General features: G+C 42.1%; 2 protein-coding genes across 3 annotated transcripts in view; one reads left to right on the plus strand and one right to left on the minus strand.

Annotated features, from left to right (window-relative positions):
• The window catches only part of DDX42 (DEAD-box helicase 42), a 43784-nt gene extending 34198 nt beyond the window's left edge, over window positions 1–9586 (plus strand). For both annotated transcript variants that reach the window (XM_056817077.1, XM_056817078.1), the window contains 6 exons: window positions 117–214; window positions 1776–2052; window positions 2679–2905; window positions 3997–4107; window positions 6833–6934; window positions 7915–9586. In XM_056817077.1, the coding sequence (XP_056673055.1) occupies window positions 117–214; window positions 1776–2052; window positions 2679–2905; window positions 3997–4107; window positions 6833–6934; window positions 7915–8607 (1508 nt within the window). In that variant the 3' untranslated portion in view covers window positions 8608–9586. The remainder of the gene's footprint in view (window positions 1–116; window positions 215–1775; window positions 2053–2678; window positions 2906–3996; window positions 4108–6832; window positions 6935–7914) is intronic.
• A 197-nt stretch (window positions 9587–9783) lies between these two features.
• FTSJ3 (FtsJ RNA 2'-O-methyltransferase 3) lies at window positions 9784–18599 on the minus strand. The gene is made up of 20 exons (XM_001376894.4): window positions 18374–18599; window positions 18188–18293; window positions 17448–17494; window positions 17271–17350; window positions 16398–16497; window positions 16127–16321; window positions 15914–16029; window positions 15690–15794; window positions 15486–15586; window positions 14446–14526; window positions 14200–14352; window positions 13650–13785; window positions 12386–12573; window positions 12100–12217; window positions 11350–11603; window positions 11133–11221; window positions 10939–11038; window positions 10666–10849; window positions 10478–10572; window positions 9784–10232 (listed from the first exon to the last, which is right to left on the minus strand). The coding sequence occupies exons 1-20, from the start codon at window positions 18438–18440 to the stop codon at window positions 10028–10030; spliced, it is 2520 nt and encodes an 839-aa protein (XP_001376931.1). The 5' UTR covers window positions 18441–18599; the 3' UTR covers window positions 9784–10027.
• Window positions 18600–18790: the final 191 nt, after the last annotated feature.

The following is an 18790-nucleotide window of genomic DNA, read 5'->3' on the forward strand; positions in this document are numbered from 1 at the left end:
CCAGAGCAACAAGCTAAGTTGATTGGAATCAATATTTGGGAGAAGCTAGTAACAAGTCTTTCCTCTTAATTTTCCAATTCAAATTAATGATCTAATAGAATTCATTTCTCTCTTAGCTCTTTTATTTAGTGCAACTTTCCGGAAAAAAATTGAAAAACTGGCCCGAGACATCCTCATTGACCCAATCCGAGTGGTACAGGGAGACATTGGAGAGGTAATTTCTTAATATGGGGTAGAGAAGGCAGAAATTTAGTTTTCTCTGAGGAAAAGTTTAAGATCTGGAATTAATGCTTTGTCTGACTTCCAGGGAATTAAACTGAACTAAAATACTAATGAGGAGATGCTTATAGGAGGAACTTTAAATTTCTTGTCTCTTTTTGTTTGTATTATAAATCTGGAACCATTTACTATAAAACTATGTTAAATAAGCTTTTTTGAGGTTCCTGAGAATACATAATTATTTGTATTACACAAAAATAGTTGTGTCTGGTTAGCCTATGAAGTCATATGTATCAGTATTAGCAGGTATAAGGAAATGTCCCTGAGAGACTGAAAACCAGTTTATGCAACTAAACCTCAAACTGTATTATTATTATTATTATTCAGAATGTTTCTTCTCTCCCTCTATTCACCACTAGAATATATGAAAGTCTAGACTTTCTTCAAGGAAATTTTAATTTCCTCAATGATCCTTTGTACTAGATGTCAGCAGACTTTTCCCTTAATAACTGTGTCAGGACAGGGCTATAAATCTTTACTTTGAAATTCAAAGCAAAAGTAAAATAAGCAATGAGCAGACACATAGAATTGTCACATTTCAGAGGTGTAGCACTATGTGATGTGGCACTGTGATCCATCCAGAAATTTTTATTCCCTTTTAATCTCCCTCTCTGGGCCAGTACCTTTCCCTGATCTGTAAGGTATGATCAAAGTGGATTAGCTGGGTAGCTCAGTGGATTGAGAGCCAGGCCCAGAGATGGGAGGTCCTGGATTCAAATATGACCTGAGACACTTCCTAGCTATGTGACCCTGGGCGAGTCACTTAACCCCATTGCCTAGCCATTACCACTCTTTTGCCTTAGAGCCAGTGCACAGTATTACTTTCCATCTTAGAATCAATATATACCTATATATGATCAAAGCACAGTCCACATGGTTCTTAATGTTTCTGCTCCATGGTTCTCCCTCTAGTTCTTCCTGCATGCTCAGGGGACTTCTCTTCTATAGTTAGTTGGTAAGCATATGTTATTAAATGCCTGCTATGTGCCAGATACTGCACTGAGTGTTGGGGATATATATACCAAATAGACAATTTCTGCCCTTAAAGACTTTGATAGGGGAAGACAAGACCCAAAAAGGAGTTGAAAGGGGAAGTGGAGGGAAAGTACCTGGGAGTATGGTAACATAGTCCCAAAGTAGTATAGCCAGTTAGGAAATGAGATGTCCTGGGCTGTATAACTTCCTTTCTAGTGAGAGGGACTAAGGCCACTTCTCACTTCCTAAAGCAGTAGCATTTAGCTAAAATTTTCCTTTACACTTACATATTATTCCAGTATTTTAAACGGTAATAACACTTGTGACTACTAATGAGAAGACTGCCTGGTTTAGGGTCATTTCATCCTGAGGGGAATAGTCATCCATTCATTCAGCAAACTTATTAAGCACTTACTATATCCAAAGCCCTGTGAATTCATTTTGAAAATGTAATACTCCAGTTTACATTTAATCCATTTTGACCTCAGTGTTACAGCCTTCTGTTTTACTTCTTTCCTTAGGCAAATGAAGATGTGACCCAAATTGTAGAAATCCTTCATTCTGGACCCAGTAAATGGAATTGGCTCACTCGGCGTCTGGTAGAATTCACCTCTTCAGGAAGTGTCCTCTTGTTTGTAACTAAGAAAGCTAATGCTGATGAACTAGCTAACAATCTCAGGCAGGAAGGACACAACCTGGGACTGCTCCATGGTGACATGGATCAAAGTGAAAGAAACAAGGTCATTTCTGATTTTAAGAAAAAGGGCATCCCGGTTCTTGTGGCTACAGATGTTGCAGGTACTATAGAGGAAAGATTTCCCCAGTAAATTCATAAACTTATACCTGTAAAGAAACTCTGCCCTGTTTAACTAAAACTAACATTTGAGGATATTGACAGATGAATATAGGCTGAGCCCTGTTAACCCATGTCCCCCACATTAGAAAATCAGTTAAAGAATCCAGAGTTTCACATTACAATTTACTATTTCCTTCTGACTTCTAAAATAGAGGACCTATAACTTCAAAGTACTTTGAAAAAAACTTAGTGAATCACGGTGTTGGATCCATCATACTAATATTAGATGTGGATTTATTTTTTGCCATTCAAAGCCAGAAATTTATTTAACAGATTTTAAAATTAATTTTGTTTTAATTTCATTCAATCTGTTTTCTCTCTTGAGAGGAGTTACACAAGCCTCTGTATTTCTACACCATTAAGCAAGATGAAGTTGATTGGGCATCCTTAAATCACAGACATTGAGTGGGGGCATTGAGAGAGTTGAACCCCATGTTTCCAAAAGAAAAACATCCATAGTAATAGACCCATCCAATAGATGGCTTTTGTGAAGTGAAATCATTATGCCTAATTTCCTGGTATTTGATCCCAAATTAAAACTAGGGTCCTGGGGGGTTGTGTATTTCAGCCCGTGGTTTGGACATTCCTTCGATTAAGACTGTCATCAACTATGATGTGGCTCGGGACATTGACACCCATACACACAGAATTGGTCGGACAGGACGAGCTGGCGAGAAGGGTGTGGCATATACACTTTTGACTCCTAAGGACAGCAATTTTGCTGGTGACCTTGTCAGGAACATGGAAGGGGCCAATCAACATGTTACCAAGGAACTTCTGGACCTAGCAATGCAGGTGAAGAGCTAGACCTTACCTTAAACCTATTCTGTTTTGTTGACATTGATCGTAATGGATTCCTTTCTCCAGGGTTTTAATAGAGCAAAGTTCAGTTGTGTTCTGTCTCCATTAAACCTAGTGCATATAGATTAATGGAGCAGAAGACCTAATGAGAAGGAAGTTGACTCCTGAGAAAAATGCTTATAAGACACAAAATTAAAATGTCTTACAGTGAACCCTCACTATAACCATAATCCAGCTGTCTGCATTCACTATTAAGAAATTGTTCTGCTCTGAAGGCGCAGTAATCATTTTCTATTCCTAGGCTTGCTTATTCCGTTTTTTAATACTTGCAATTATTAGAAGATTCTTCTTGTCTGAGTATTTTGCCTTTGAGGTCAGTTCTTCAAGTTATTCTTAAGCAATTTCTCTTCCACTTTAGAACCCCTAAGTTCTCTTTAAAATTCCCAGATTTTTCCACTGATTTCTATGGCAGAGCTGGGAGAAAGGTGATGGACTGAATAGATGTTTTAAGACAAAATACAGAATAAATCTGCATTCCCTGGGAAGGGCAATGTAGCCAAGCAAGCCATTTCTGTGTCCCTATGGACCATCCTTTCTTGGCCTTTTTTTCTTCTCCAAGACAGATTGAAATACAAGAGCACCAAAAAAAAAAAGCTTCATAAAGGAACCCTGGCCCATTAGACTTGACTGACCTTAGCAAAATTTAGTCTAAAACAGGTTTAGAATCAAGAGAGAGGAGTTGTTCTTTGTGTATTGTCTAATCACAGATGTCTTTGTCTAAAGTAGGAAGAGCAAAAAGCTTGATCATTGTAAGTTCTACCTCTTCCTGCTTCATATAAAGAATTTGCTTTAGCTGGGGCAGCTTGGTGGCTTAGAAAGCAAATTCTAGAGACAAGCGGTCCTGGGTTCAAATTTGACCTCTGACACTACCTTAGCTGTGTGACCCTGAGAAAGTCACTCAATTCTATTGCCTAACACTTACTGTTCTGCTAACTTAGTATTGATTCCAGAACAGAAGGTAAAGATTCTAAAGATATGCTTCAGCTGCCTTCCAGCTACAATTTTATGAGTTGTTTTTCATGCAGAATGCCTGGTTTCGGAAATCTCGATTCAAAGGAGGAAAAGGGAAAAAGCTGAACATTGGTGGTGGAGGCCTAGGCTACAGAGAACGACCTGGGCTAGGCTCCGAGAACACAGTAAGTTGTAATGGCAAGAGATTTTTGACCTACAGAGATGTTTTGTATGAAATTAAGATTTATTTCTGACTCTTTAAGTGCCTCCTGTTTGCAGAGTTCTGTTTGGAATATTCATGCTCCTCTGAGTCCTCATAGAGCTTTCAGTTGAATAGGGGAAGAAAACTAAGGTCACACTGTAGTTGTTACCAATAAAGGGGGTTGGAGGTTGGAAGGTGATAGCAATGAGGAAGTCATGGCTGGAAGTCATTGGAAAAGAAAGCTGAATTTGGAGTTCAGAATTGGGTTCAAATTCCTGCCACATTTTACTGTGGCAGGCAAGGTATAACAATTGTTATACCTTGAAAAGTCACATGGGACAGAAGTACAGACTATTGGGTTCAGAGCACCTGGTTTTAAATCTCACTACCTTTGAGCCTTTTTCTGTGATGAGAGTAAATCATGTTAACCTACTAAGCCTTAGTTTGTTCATATGTGAAATGAGAGGATTGTGCTAGATGACTTCTAAGGTACCTTCTAGTGCTTAAATCTGTGATCTTATTTATATTGGTCTTTATAAGATTGGTAAAGAATTAGTAGACAAGAAAGGGAAAACATTCTGGCATAGGAACAGTTTGAGGAGGACTTGTTCTGGAATCAGAATGGCCAGTTTGGCTGAAGAGAATGATTTAAGATTAGATTGGAAATAACATCTTAACATATGACACTTTTTGAAATTTACATGGTATTTAATTTTAATTTAATCCTCACAACTACTCTGTGAGTGAAGAAGGTACTATTGTCTCCATATTACTAAGTCTGAAAAAAGGAATTGTAGCTTTAGCTTGTGAAAGGTCTTGAATGGTAGGCAGAGAAATTTGAACTTTGCTCAGCAGGCAGTAGGAAGCCACTTGAGGCTAAGTAGAAAGTGCCATAACTATTTCTGTGCCTAATGATTTTGAGAATGATAGTCATTGGAAGTCTGAATCAGAGGAAAGACTAAGTAGAAGTATGAAGACCTATCCAGGTAGTCTCTCTTAAAAAATACAAATCCCTGATAATGCAGACCTGAACTAAGGTGATGGCAATAGGATTTGATTATAAAGATATTTTACTTTACCAATTACGCATAATAGCAAATTTTCACATAAGTTTTCCAGAATGTTTCCCTCTCTTCCTTCCCTCACCCTTCCCATTGCTCGCAAGGAATTCAATATGGGTTATGCATGCATGGCAGTAGGATTTGAAAGAAGAGCAGGATGTAAGAGCTATTTCGCTAGTGTATCAGCAGGCCTTACTAGCTTAAAGGAATGGGGTTGCACAAGTAGTGGCATCTGCTATAATAACCACCTATATAGATAGGACCATGGGCCTGGGGCTTAGAACAAAGGTAATTTGGGGAGTCTTCTGAATAGAGGCATGTTAAGCTTTGAAAATGAATGAGATTGCAAAAAAGAATGAGTGGAATCAACTCTGTGTAACAACAGCAAACACATTTGTTAAGCCAGGCTGTGCTAGTTTTGAGGACACAAAGAAAGAAATGCAATAGTCCCTCTTCTCAGAGAACTTAATTTTTAAAGGAATGGCAAATGAAGCACTAGGGCAGCTTTGACAAAAATGTTGCATGATGCTGGCACTCGTGGAGCTGCTCTGTTCCTACTCTTCCCAGTGCCCCAGGAAATTTTTTACGTGCCACTCCTCTGTCCAGCCACCCAAAGCGAGCACTTTCCTCCCTCTGGTAATTGGGGAGGGAGAGGGGGCTCAAGGACAGCTTGAATTTACCCTCTGAGCACTTGGATGCAGAAAAGGTTCCCCAACAAGGCACTACAGTATGAGCTGGTAAAAAAAAGTGTGTGTGTGTGTGTGTGTGTGTGTGTGTGTGTGTGTGTGTGTGTGTGTGTGTGTGTGTGTGTGTGTGTGTAAATAGTAACTTATAAAACTGACTGTGGAAAGCATTTGAAGTCAGTGTTGGGAAGATAGGTTAGTAGAAAGGGACTGATTCAGGAGAGCAGGCATCATGATAAGGATGAGAGGTTGATCTGAGTGGAAGATGATCAGTCAGTGTAATTTCAAATTCTGAATAATTCCATGAGGAATTATGACCAATTTATTAGAGAGTTTGTTAGCATGGATATTTTCGTTCCCAAGGATTTTGGCAGGGGAATAGAATAAATGATGAACCAAGCATTGAAGTCATTGAGAAAGTTGTATACATTTTGCTTGCTAATGAGCTGGTTAGGCCTGCTTAGGAAGTTGTTTTGGAGCTTGTTACAAGCTTGTGCCTAAGTGAAACCAGCCCTTATCTTCTATTTTCCCTTAAGGCACAGTGTGGGGAGAACAATCACTGCCAACTTCCATCCTCACCATGGAACTGAACCTGTGTATTGTGTACTTTCCTAGTACCTGGAAGAAACAGAATGAGTAAAGACTGTATTGATACTTGGCCTAAAGCCTAGAGAACATTAACTTCCACTGGCAAACTCTATTGTTTGTCATGTTCTTTAGCCACCTTAAAAGCTGCCTATATATGTAATTATCTCTCTCAGATATACCCTCCTAGAAATGGTTTCCTTTTTAGTAGGAAATTGAAATCTATTGTGTTCTTTAAGCCCTTTTGCTGCCTCATTTCTTTAAAAGTAGAATAAATTTCCACAGCATGGCTTTATAGTCCTAACATTGATTCTCCATTGGGATGAGATCTAAGTTTTTCAGGAGTTCTTATATCATCTTGGGTCTCTTTATTCCCCAGGATCGTGGAAACAACAGCAACGTGATGAGTAACTATGAGGCCTACAAGCCCTCCACAGGGGCCATGGGAGACCGCCTGACTGCAATGAAAGCAGCTTTTCAGGTCTGACATTCAGCTTAAATAGCACTCAAAGGAGAACTCTATTATAGCAATAAAAAGAACAAAAGGCATGGAGTGGTGGGAGGTGAAATGTTGGAGGCTTCATAGTCTGATTTTCTTTAAATATATTTAATCAATTAATTTAGAATATTTTTCTATGGTTACATGATTCATGTTCTTTCCCTCACCTCCTCAGAGTCTGATTTAATGATGGCACAAGTAAGTAAGGTGATAGATGCTTGGGGTGACAATTTCTAGGAATAGGATGGCAGGATTGGGGAAAACAAGAAAATAATTTCCTATCTGAAATGCCTTGATTCACTTTGCCTACAGCTAGGACTTTTTTAATGAACATTATCAGATTTATGCTCCCACTGCAGTCTAAAGCTTTTCATCTTAACAGTTCCCTGAACTATTTTCAAAGAGGTAGCTGCCATAGTTCTTTAGAGGACAGTTTGCTCCACAGATGTGACTTTGGATCCATCTTCTTCCCTAAATTAACTGGGCCCTTAGGTACATGAACTTGCTTCCAGGCCAAGGGTTCTTAACTTTCTGTCATAGAACCCTTTAGCAGTTTAGTGAAGCTTATGGAACATTTCTCAGAAAATGTTTTTAAATGTTTAAAATATGTGGGATCTTAAAGGAAACCAATTATATTGAAATAAAGTTGTCAAAAGCAAAAAAAAATTAATGACTCGCAGGTTAAGAGCCCTTCTGACTATTCTATTGTAGTTGTTTTCCTGGGTTTATCAAGACCTAACTGAATATATCATGTACAAATAGTTATACTTTAGATTTTGTTCTGACCATATCACCTACTACCGCTTTCTATTCCCTCAGCTTATGGGAGGAAGAACAGAATACTGCTATTAGGGATGACAGAGCCCTGGTGCACAAGTAGAATTGTTATACTGTTTATTATCCGTTTACTTATTTTCTCTGAATTTTGTCTCACTTATACATGTACTTTCTTTCTCTTATAGTCGCAGTACAAGAGCCATTTTGTTGCTGCCAGTTTAAGCAACCAGAAGGCTGGGAGCTCTGCTGCTGGGGCAAGCGGGTGGACAAGTGCAGGGAGCTTGAATTCCGTCCCAAGTAATTCTGCCCAGCAGGGCCATGCCAATTCTGACAGCCCCATTGCCACAGCCACCAAGAGCATCCCAGGCTTTGCCAGTGCTGGGAATCTCAGCAGTGTTCCAGGAGGGTACTCGCCTACTGGAACTCAGGCTCTCAACAACACAGCCTCAGGGAGCAACAACCGAGAAGGAATTGGTGGTGGCAGTGGTAATGGAAATAGAGAGCGATACCCAGAGAACAGAGGTAGCAGTCGCCATAGCCATGGAGACAGTGGTAATCGCCATGGTGATGGTCCACGTCACGGAGATGGTCGGCATGGCGATGGATACCGCCATCCAGAAAGCAGTGGCCGGCATGGAGATGGTCACCGGCATGGAGAGAACAGACACGGGAGTGGTGGTCGACATGGGGAAAGCCGGGTTGGGAGTGATGGTCGGAATGGAGAGAGCAGGAAAGAGGCTTGTGGCCGTGAAAGCAAGACAGATGGCAGGATGGACACCAGGACGGACAGCAAGACAGACTTGAAGACAGACAAGACAGCAGATGGCTTTGCTGTGCCTGAACCACCCAAACGCAAGAAGAGTCGATGGGACAGTTAGAAGGTGTATACAGAAGCATGGAATGGAATGGGTGGAGTGTATTATTTTTTAAAAGGATTTCTTCATAAATGGCTGTGTCCTTGGGGATAAGTTGGGGCCCATAAATCTGAGATGCAAAGATCCTCTGCTCCTAAAGGACATCAGTAGCCAGGGCCTAGAAAATAAGACTCCTTCTTTAGAATCATTTTTCTTAAGCTTCCTTTGAAGCTGCTTTGGTCCTCATTGTGTGTTGAACCCTCATGTTTAAGCAGGGCACTAGCCATGGGGAGTGCTAGAGCTCTTAGCTAGGGTGAAGCTTCTGGTATGTTTTGAGAGACTTAAGAGCAGTCAGGCAGCCATGACTGTTCCTGAAATCCAATTTAGGTGATGAGGGGCCAGTTGAGGTTGTCCTGAATGGAGTACAGATGTGTACTCTGTACTTTTGTTCCCCCAACCCTCTCCCCCACCCCCACCCTCCCTTCAACTCCCAACAGATTTTCTCCATTTTCCAGTGGCCAGGTAAGAGTTAGTGTGAATTGGGCAGGTTCTCTGCATTGTTTAAGTTTTGGATTCCACAAATGGCACCACACCCGCACAACTGTAAGTTTCTGATGTGGTTGTAGGTGCACCATGTCATTGGGAAGCAGTACTTTGGCTGTTCGGCTGGAAATTTTCAGATATATGGGAGAGAGCAGGAAGCTGTCCTGAACAAGCCGAGTCCAGAACTACAGTGATTAGGAAGTATTCTGGAAATTGTTCCTAGGCCTAAGCTGTTTCTTAATTAAAAATAAACCTCAGCAGTTTTAAAAAACCTAATTTCATTGTATATTACCTTTTTTTTTTAAACTTTTGCCACAATAATCTTTTTTTGCTAAAAAGATTTGTTTTCATCCTGTTTATAAAAAGTATCCAGAACTACCAGATTTTGTGACACTTGTGAAGGTTTCTTTCAGATGTGCATTACTTTTTGCTTGCTCTAGTAAATGTTTTATTACTGGGAGAATGCCTGGTTTGTGTGTCATTATCTCAGATTCAGACTTACAGTGGGTTTCCCAGAGTCCCTGACTCTTTCACTAGCTGAAGAGTTAATACCCCTTGCCAGCTCTGATCGGATCATGCTTGGGGTGGTAGGAAGGAGTCTAAATCAGAATAGAGGAGTCTCTTGACAAGTCAGACTTCTGAATGTGTCCACTTAAATTTATACCTCTACCCTTCTTGAAGCTTTTATTTTCCATAGTTGCCTTTTCACAAGAAGGAACAGAACAGTAAAAATACTATGAATACAGTGACCAGTACCAGAAAATCATTAACCACAAAGGGTTGTGATGTGAGCATCAGCTTTTCTTTCCACAGAAAAAATGAAGCAAGTCTAAAACTTGTCCAGGTCCTAGGAAGAGGAAATAGCTCAGCAATTCTCTATAGTCCTTTTGGAGTCTGTCTTTCACTTCCTCCTACGGCCTTTGTGGCCTTTGTGCTGCTGCTCCTTCCTTTGCTGTGCCCTCAAGTCCTTCTTCATCCTTGTATCCACCACTTTAAAGTGACCTTTGACTCCAGCGGGTCGCCTTACCTTCCGGCCCACACCTTTTTTAGCCACAACGTAGGTAACCTGGCGTTTTTCCTTGCCAAGCCCAGCCTTCTTGTAGAGGCTGCAAAAGGAAGATGCAAATTGAAACTCTTTGCTGTTTATGTGGGTCTGCAAGTTCAGTACTATTTTCATCAAAACATGAAGACTTCTAATTTATAATATGGAAATGGTAGATAAAAATCCACTTAAAATTTCCATTTGGGTGGGGGCTAGGAGTTCTATTTTTAAGAAAGTAAAGGGGTCCCAAGACCAAGAAGTTTTATGTTCTAGATCCAACAACCCAACTGCCCTTTAGTTCTATTTCACCTTCTCAACTGGGCCATCTTCTCCCGCTCAGAGATATCCACTGTATTTACCACAGCCTCTGCCTTCCGCTTAGTCTGCTCCATTTTCTTTAACATCTACGGACAAAATCCTTGGTTACTTGACTGCTTTCTAGCCAGCTAGAGGAAAACTTGAGCCTGCCAAGGGCCTTGGAAAACACTACTACTTACTCTACGTTTCTTTCGGGCCTTGGCCTCAGCCACTTTTTTGATGGGACGAGCATTAATTTCACGCCAGCGTTTCCGGTACTCCTCCACTGTCTTTTTATCCAGGGGCAATGGCCGAATTCGGTACTGCTTTTCCTCCTGCACAAACCACTCAGGGAGGTCCTCTTCCTCCTCATTGTAGGTATACCTAGATGAAAAAAGGTACCCATTGCTTTCTTAAAGTAGCTGTCCACTCACCTAGAGCCCATCCTTCCCCATAATTCCTATTCTTCAAACCTGCTGAAGGAGTCATCTATGAGGTCTCGACGTGCTTTCCGGGAAGAGGCAATCATGGCACCAAGAGCTAGACCTTCTGGGTCCAATATCCGGCGTTTGACTAAGGGGGCAGTTTTTAGAGTTCATTACCCAATGGGATTATTTTCCCAGAATGCCCCAATCCACCTTCCCAAGTAGAACTCTGGCCCTCTTACCTGGATCCTCAATAGGCACCACCACAAATCCATCATCAGGCTCCATCAAATGGCCTCGCTTCTTACCTCGGGGACCTTTACTTAATGTTCTATTGGAAAGAAAGCATAAGCCTACTCAAATCCCCTTCCCAGACCAAAGGAAAACCATTTGAGAAATGGGCAGGGTGATGGCAAGCAATCCTCTTTGGCCCATCACCACCATCTGAGGCTTTCTCACCTCTCATCTTCACTGCTGCTATCACTGTCTGAACTGCTGGTCTCTCCAGCAGAAGTGGTTGCATTTGCCTTGGTGGCTGGCTCTCCTGTGCTGGTGCTCTGGGCCTGATGTTGGGGAGGCAGCTCTTCACTTCTTGAATTCATAGGCTTCAGTTGGAGTTTCTGTTTTTCTTTATAGTGGCTCTCATACAACAGCTGAGCCTGGCTTATCTCCAGAGCCTGATCGTCATCATCTTCAATCCCAGCAAAACCACCCTGCAACAAGGTAGGGCTTCAGAACCAGAGGAAGGGAGGTCAGCTAGTAGCACAATAGTTAGAACCTCAGCATGGAGTCAGGAGGTCCCACGTTCATATCTGACCTGAGACACTTCCTAGCTGTGGCCCTGGGCAAGTCACTTACTCCCATTTTGTATAGCCCTATGCCTTAAGAGTTGTTACCTTCTTCTTTGGAATCAATACTACATACTGGTTCTAAGGCAGAAGAGCTCTAGACAATAGGGATTACATGATTTGCCCAGGGACACATAGCTAGAAAATGCCTGAAGTCACAATGGAACCCAGGACCTCCTAGTCTAGTCCTAGGCCTGGCTTTTTATACCCTGAGCCACTTAGTTGCCCTCAGGAAAGGGTTTAAAACAGAAAGGGGAACAGAAACAAGCAACCCGCCCCCCCCCCCCCCAATCATTAATTCTGAAATCAGACCTTGGATCCCCATCTCAGTTTAAATTTCCATATCTGGTCTTACACTTACTTTGGAAAACCACAGGTTAGTTTGTTCTTCCTGAAGGACAGTCCTTTCTTCCAGTGGTACCAAAAGAGGGTTCTCTTCTTCTTCTTCCTCTTGTTGCTGCTGCTCTGCAAACTTCACACTGTGGACCCAGAAATAGATCACAGGTTTTGAGCATGGAGGGAGACTCCCACACTAATGCTCACAATTAAGACACTTTCATGGAAGATGTTCCCTTCTCTATATTATGATGTTTGAGCTGAAAGAAACATCATCAGACCATAGTGGCCCACTTTAACAATGGACTCACCGTTTTCGAGATGGAGGAGCTTTGTATCCCTTAACTCCTGCTAGCTCCTCAGGGTCCAGGTCACTAGCCAGAGATTCATCATCAGCAACCTCACCCTCTTCATCAGATAGATAGATATCACTCTCTGGTTCCTCCAATAGGAATTTGTCTGCAGCCCCCATATTGCCTTGTGCTACTTCCTGTAGTAGCTGTGGTTAGATGGAAGACAGGCCAGGACTCATCAAAATAATGTTTTTACATTTTCAAAGTACTATATCTTCAATTTATACCCATAATTCCACTTTTGGAAAATTTATACTGCATAGAAAACTTCCTAGAGGTCAAACAAAACAAGTCTAATTTTCCACATACCAGCTCTTTAAATACTTGAAAATAAATATAATATATTCCCTAGGTCTTCTCATTGACCTTTCATATCCATTCCTGACAATGTTCTTCCTGGGATGTGGACCTTAGAACTAAGTAAGAGACTCCAAATGTGGACTGAACAGTTTGGCACAAACCAAGAGGGTTTATCACACTTCCCTTGTTCTGGAGGTACAATAAATGACAGCTAGTGAAACCTGAAGTTTTGACTGCTTTGTCTTACTGGTGAGTCCTTGTCTGGGATCTTTTATGTAATCTGGCCATTATCTCACTACAGTTGAATTTATGGTGCTAAAATTATGGAGCTGGAATTTCAAAAAGGGAAGTGTAGTATTAGATTTAGCTCAAGGCCAATTTTGTGTCACTGCAGATCTCAGAAGCACACCTTTATCCAAGTCACTTAAAAAAAAGTTGAGCAACTCGGGGCCAAAGGCAGATAAATCCCCGGGGTCACCACAGGAGAGGCCTTCCAACTGGTTTAGGTTCTAACATTCTCAGACTCTATGATCAAGACTGTTTTCACCCTAATGCATATATATAGTCCCCCTATCCCATTCTTAGTCCTCACTGTTTTAGCATATACCAATTACATGCATGACAGACTCAGCATGACAATCCAGATTTTCCAAATCTTAGCCCTGGGTTTTTCACATTCTATAATCACAAGTTACAAAGTCAATATAATAAAATGATTCTAGGTGAGTCAGTCAATTCTGCAGGAAGATCATAAAAAAAATGGATGATCAGCCAAATGACAGTACAATGGGATTTTGCAAAACTAGGTTATTTTAAAAATAATGAATCATTGATATTATTTTGGAAAGGTAGTATTTGGTATGCACAATAGGCCTATAGTCCAAGACATTCCACATAACACCCCTTTCCCCTGCTATTCCACCTGGTGGCCACGGATTGTGTGCAGGGAAAACATCCCAGTTTCACCATCATCTGCAATGGACACTCCAGGCAAATCCATCTTTAATTCCACTCGTTCACGTTGCTTCCTCTGCTCCTGAAGCAGCTTTTTTTTCTTCCTGGATAGTACCCATGGAATCAACTAGTGAACTCCAGGAAATGAGTTCCTTGTCCTCCCCCCAAAAGGCTGCTTTTCCCAAACCCCACAAGCCTTTCCCACATCTACTGACTCAAAAGTCAAGAACCTGAAGCTAGTCTAATCTAGAATTAGTTATAAACAAGCACTAGAGACACATAAAAACTGAACTTGTGAACTGTTAACCTATGACATATGATGACTAGTAAAAGTAACCGTCTTGATGCCACACCATAAATGCTATGAATGATGGCTTTTGGACATTTGTAAGAGAAGTTTTTTTTTGTGTGTGTGTCTTCCAGTACGCCCCTATCCTTTGTGCCCTAGGGTAGTTCTCTGCCTTCCCTAATTATAAGGCTTCAGTTCTGTTACCAGGCCCTTCCCAAGCTTCTCTCACCTCTTCAGCTCTGCTATCTCCTGGGCCTTCATTTCTGCAAGAGCCCTGTCCAACTCCTCCTCCTCAGCATCCTCAGCAGCAGCTAGTGTCTTTTTTCCTCTTCCTTCTTTTTGTTCTTCTTCCTTCTCCTCCTCCTCCTCTCCAGAGCTCAGGCTGTGGTAGAGGTAAGCAGATGAATGAGGGCACATTCAGTGTCAAAGGTTCTGTCCTCCTCAAATCTTTTGTTCTACTCTGACCTCAGCTCACCTGATGTCCAATGCCTTTGCTTGATCTTTTAGCTTCTTGGCCACGAATCGACGAAGCTTTGTTCTCCAATTCAGTAGGGACCTGTTGCAAAAGCTCCATTACTGACTGCCCCAACCCGAACATCATTAAATGCCTCACAGAAAGCATAAAACCTACAATCAGATAAATTAAGTTCAATGCTTTGCCCCAAACCCAAATTTCTGGTACAAATATTTCCAACTCTGAGAAAGCCTCATTAGATTCTATTTCCTCTCATACATACTCAGGCTTGCTCCCAAGGTCCTTCCCTGGGTTATAAGGAAGAGAGGGTTATAGTAAGAGATGATGGCCTACAGAGGAGAGATGCATGAAGATTCTGGAATGTTGATAAGGAAGGGCTGAGATGAGAACTCAGGACCTGGGAGTCTCTCTGGGGCTTTGCTGACCTGGAAAGATTTGCAGCTAAATACTTGGTGGAATTCATGTACCTGTCCTTGCTGTTGATACCTGTGTTTCCCTTGAAAAATCTCTGAACCTAAAGCTAGCCTGAAACAATATCCAGTCATCTGCAGCTGTTAGTGAGTGGGAGGTCTGAGTCATCTGGACTTCAGATCTTTCCCCTTGGGTCCATGTCTAATCTGCTTCAGACCAATACCTCTAGTAACAATCAAAAGAGGTTTGGGTTAGTGTAGGATAGTTAGGTCTAGGGATCGGGATTTTTAAGTGAGAGGAAAAGGTGATAAGAGCAGTCCAACAACTTTATGAAGACCCTTCTCGTGAAGGTGTAGTTCCTGGGGTCATTAGCTAGAAAAATAGTGTTAGTAATTCCCTTTTCCCTCCAAACCTCTCTTAAGGAATAAATTACAACTTCCAGTGATTTTTGTCTAATCTGTGACTGATTGGTTTGTGTGTGGGACCCTAGACCAGGTTCTGGCCTGGGCAAGCCTGCCCTGCTACCCACAGTGTCAATCCTTTGTTACTGGCCCCAAAAAGTTCATTTAATCCCATCTCCTAAATATACCCTATTACACCAGTCACATAATTTGGGACTGTCCTCATACCTGAGTTCTTTGCGCCCTAGCACTTTGATGTCCTGGCAGTACACCTTTATGTCCTCACTAGTGGCTGGATGCTGCTCCAATTCCTTATCATCCAGCATGATCTGCTCAGCAAGGAAAGAAGGAAAAAAAATCAGAGAAGCCCAAAGTAAACTTCCTTGATGGGTTAGGGCAACTTTCCCACATATCCCTTTCCTGGACACTCACCTCACTAGCTTTGGAGAGGAAGTCAACAGGGTTGGCAGCTCGGAGGAAGTCAGTGATGGAGACTCGATGATAGAGGGTGAGGTCACCTTCAGCATAGCCCTCAGCCTAGGGGGACAGGAAAGAAACATAAAAGAACAAACAGAAGAATCTCCTTTGAGTTCTCATGGTCCACATTCCTTCTCCAGAGATTTCAGGGTATGTCCATCTCTTTTCTACATGCATACCTTGGGCTTCTTCTTGGTTACCAATTCAGTCACAGTCTTAGCCTGAACTTCAACCTCTTTAAAGGCAAATTTGGGGTCAAAGAATTTACTGTCAATCTTATCAGGAGCCAGGAAACCTGGAAGATGGGTGCAGAGAGAAAAAGATGAAGAAAACACTCTGAGGAAAAAGGGCTTAGAAGAAGAGTAGAATAGAGAATATAAAAGAGAGCTCACCTTGGCAAATCACAAAGATCTCTGCAGATTCCTGGCGAGAGGCCTGGGGCTTAGTGGCCTGAACATGGCGAAACAGCTGCTGGAAAATCCAGAGAAGGGGTTGGTAGTCACGGGAGCGGAAAACCTTAGTGATAAAGCAGCCACCACGTGCCAGGAAATCACAAGCCAGACGAAGTGCCATCAAGGTCAGGTGAGCTAAGGGGAATCAAGACTTGTTAGCTAGGGAGCTCAGAACTTGTGAATAAGCCCAGCCCCAATTCTCCTTAGGCACCTTGTGAGTAGGCATCATGGACCCAGCTAGCCCCTACGTTAGGAGCCCCATCATTGAGCACAACATCAACCTTCCACGTCTTTAGCTCCTTCCTGAGAGCCTAGGGAAAAGAAATAGAATGTCACATCTCTTTAACTAATCTTTAAATCTTCCCTATGGTCTAACCCATTTCAAGGGTTTTTAATAAATGCTTTTAATTGAATCAAAGGACACATTGGGACATGAAATGGAGACTGGCCAAAATCAAGAATAAGAAATAATTAGGCTCATGTAAATAGCACAACCGCACTAGATGTTAGTTTGGGGTAAAAACAGGGTCCCAATACCCCTACCTCTTATGTATTTGTGTTTCTTGTAACTGAAGAAATCCATGATGACAAAAAACAGATTACAATGAACACATGGACCTGGCTCCACACTATTTTTACTTCATCATCCCACCCCCATCCCTCCACCAGCTCTACACCAACCACCATTTCCCTCAAAACCCAAAGCATTTCATTCTCAGAATATCCCCCTCCCATCCCCCAATGATAGTTGATTCAGTCACCTGCTATAACTAGGCCTGGATCCAGCTTTGCATCACTTCACTCTGCCATCTTACCAAAATCCAAACCATTGAATGAGTATGCTCTATGCCACTACAAAGATCATCTTCAATTTGAATTTGTATCCTCAGTGCTTGGCAAAAAGTTAAGTGCTTACCAAATGTTTTTCCCTTCATTAAGTCAAAGTTCTTTCTCCTATCCAAAGGGTTCCAAAAGGTGGGAGGAGTCAGGGAGTAAGGTGAGGATAGTGGCTTAGAATCCCCAAATAAACCACTGAGAATGATGATGACATGGTATGAAAGCACTAAGAGAAGGGAAGGCTTACTTGACGGCACTTTTCAGTTGTGATATCCTCTTGCAGTGTAACCACATTGGGAATGGGCTTGATTGGAACCAGGTCCACCCCTAGGGAAAAGCAAAACGGTGAGATCTCAGCTACTCCATGGGAGACAGAATCCCAAACTCCCCACCCCAAGCAGCCGGGAGACACCTTAACACTTACCCACAATAAGGCTGGACACTGGCATGAACTTGGAAGCCACCTGCAGCCTAGAGAATTAAAAAAAAAAAACCCTATTAAAAAATACTCAAAAGTTGTCTTTCCTGCAGACAATTTGTCAGTCATTTAAGTGGATTTTTTTTTTTGGGGGGGGGGGGTTGGTTGGTTGATTGGTATGATTGATTATTCACTTACAAAAAATGAATATGGAAATGTCTTGCATGACAATAGGGGTATAACCCAGATCAAATCCCTTGCCAGTTCCAAGAAGGGGGAGAAAGGAGACAATTTGGATCATATAGCTTCGGAAAACTTATGTGAAAATTTGTTACATGTAATTGGTTAAAAACAAAAAAGTTATCCTTCCCTCATATGTAAAGAAATCTGTTTCTGCTACCATTAAGTGTAGGTTTTGTTGTCATAGTCATCTTTCGTTAAATCCTTTATGTCAGTCACATTTCTAAACCTATGAGGGGCTCCTGAGATGGGTGGGGAGAGAAGATAAATACAAATCACTGGGATTGCTATGAAAATCAGTTTCTGAGGATATAGCTCAGGTATCTAGGAACACAAAGATATTGTTGATTACGGGTAGAAACATATTTGGCAAGATCTTCAAAACACTAATCCTGAAAAGAAATATTGGAACATCGAAACCCCTACGAAGTCCCTGGCCTACGTTGCAAGGAAAGGTTTCCCCGAGCAGTGATTAAATGTCCAGGGAAGAGGCAATGATCACCCACCATCCCCCGGGCGCCGCACACAGGTCCAGCAAGGCCCGGGCTTTCTGCAAGAACTGGAAGCGGCGATTTAGCTGGATCAACTTGAAGGCAGAGCGGGACCGGAAGCCTGGGGAAGGAATAAGGCCCAGTGAGCGAAGGCGGAGGCGAGGGAGGCCCAGAAGCTCCGCAGGGTCCCCCCAAACTCACCGGTCTCCTTTGCCAGGTGGTAAAACTTGTCCCGCCGGCTCTTCCCGACTTTGCCCTTCTTCCCCATGGCTCAAGATAGAAATATCCCTCAACACAGTCTGGGAGAAGATCCGGAATCCCCTTCCCGGGAATCACGGAGTCGGAGAAAGCACTTTCCGAGTTCCAGAAGTACCTTCAGCCAAACTTCTCTACAGTCTACAGGCACGTGTAGACTGGGGACGCACTTATTCACTCCTTCGTCGCAGTCACTCTTGCGTAAGACTCCGCCCCTTCGGCCATCTTGAATTTGTCCAAGCTTTTGGTAGCAGCTGCTGTTGTTGTTTTTGATAGGATGATGGGATTTTATAATAGGGCGGGACTTTTGAGGTCATCTAATTGCTACGGAAGACAGGGACAGGAAGTGATGTCTACAAGATC

Source organism: Monodelphis domestica, chromosome 2 (assembly GCF_027887165.1).
Source record: "Monodelphis domestica isolate mMonDom1 chromosome 2, mMonDom1.pri, whole genome shotgun sequence".
Lineage (NCBI taxonomy): Eukaryota > Metazoa > Chordata > Mammalia > Didelphimorphia > Didelphidae > Monodelphis > Monodelphis domestica.

What these genes read in the sequence shown, in the direction of transcription:
- FTSJ3 (XM_001376894.4), bottom strand. Translation starts at nt 18,440, where the DNA reads ATGGGGAAGAAGGGCAAAGTCGGGAAGAGCCGGCGGGACAAGTTTTAC. An exon ending in GATCTTTGTGATTTGCCAAG is followed by an intron (nt 16,030 to 16,126) that starts GTGAGCTCTCTT and finishes CCCATCTTCCAG; the next exon opens with GTTTCCTGGCTCCTGATAAG. An exon ending in GGTGCCTATTGAGGATCCAG is followed by an intron (nt 11,039 to 11,132) that starts GTAAGAGGGCCA and finishes CTGCCCCCTTAG; the next exon opens with TCAAACGCCGGATATTGGAC.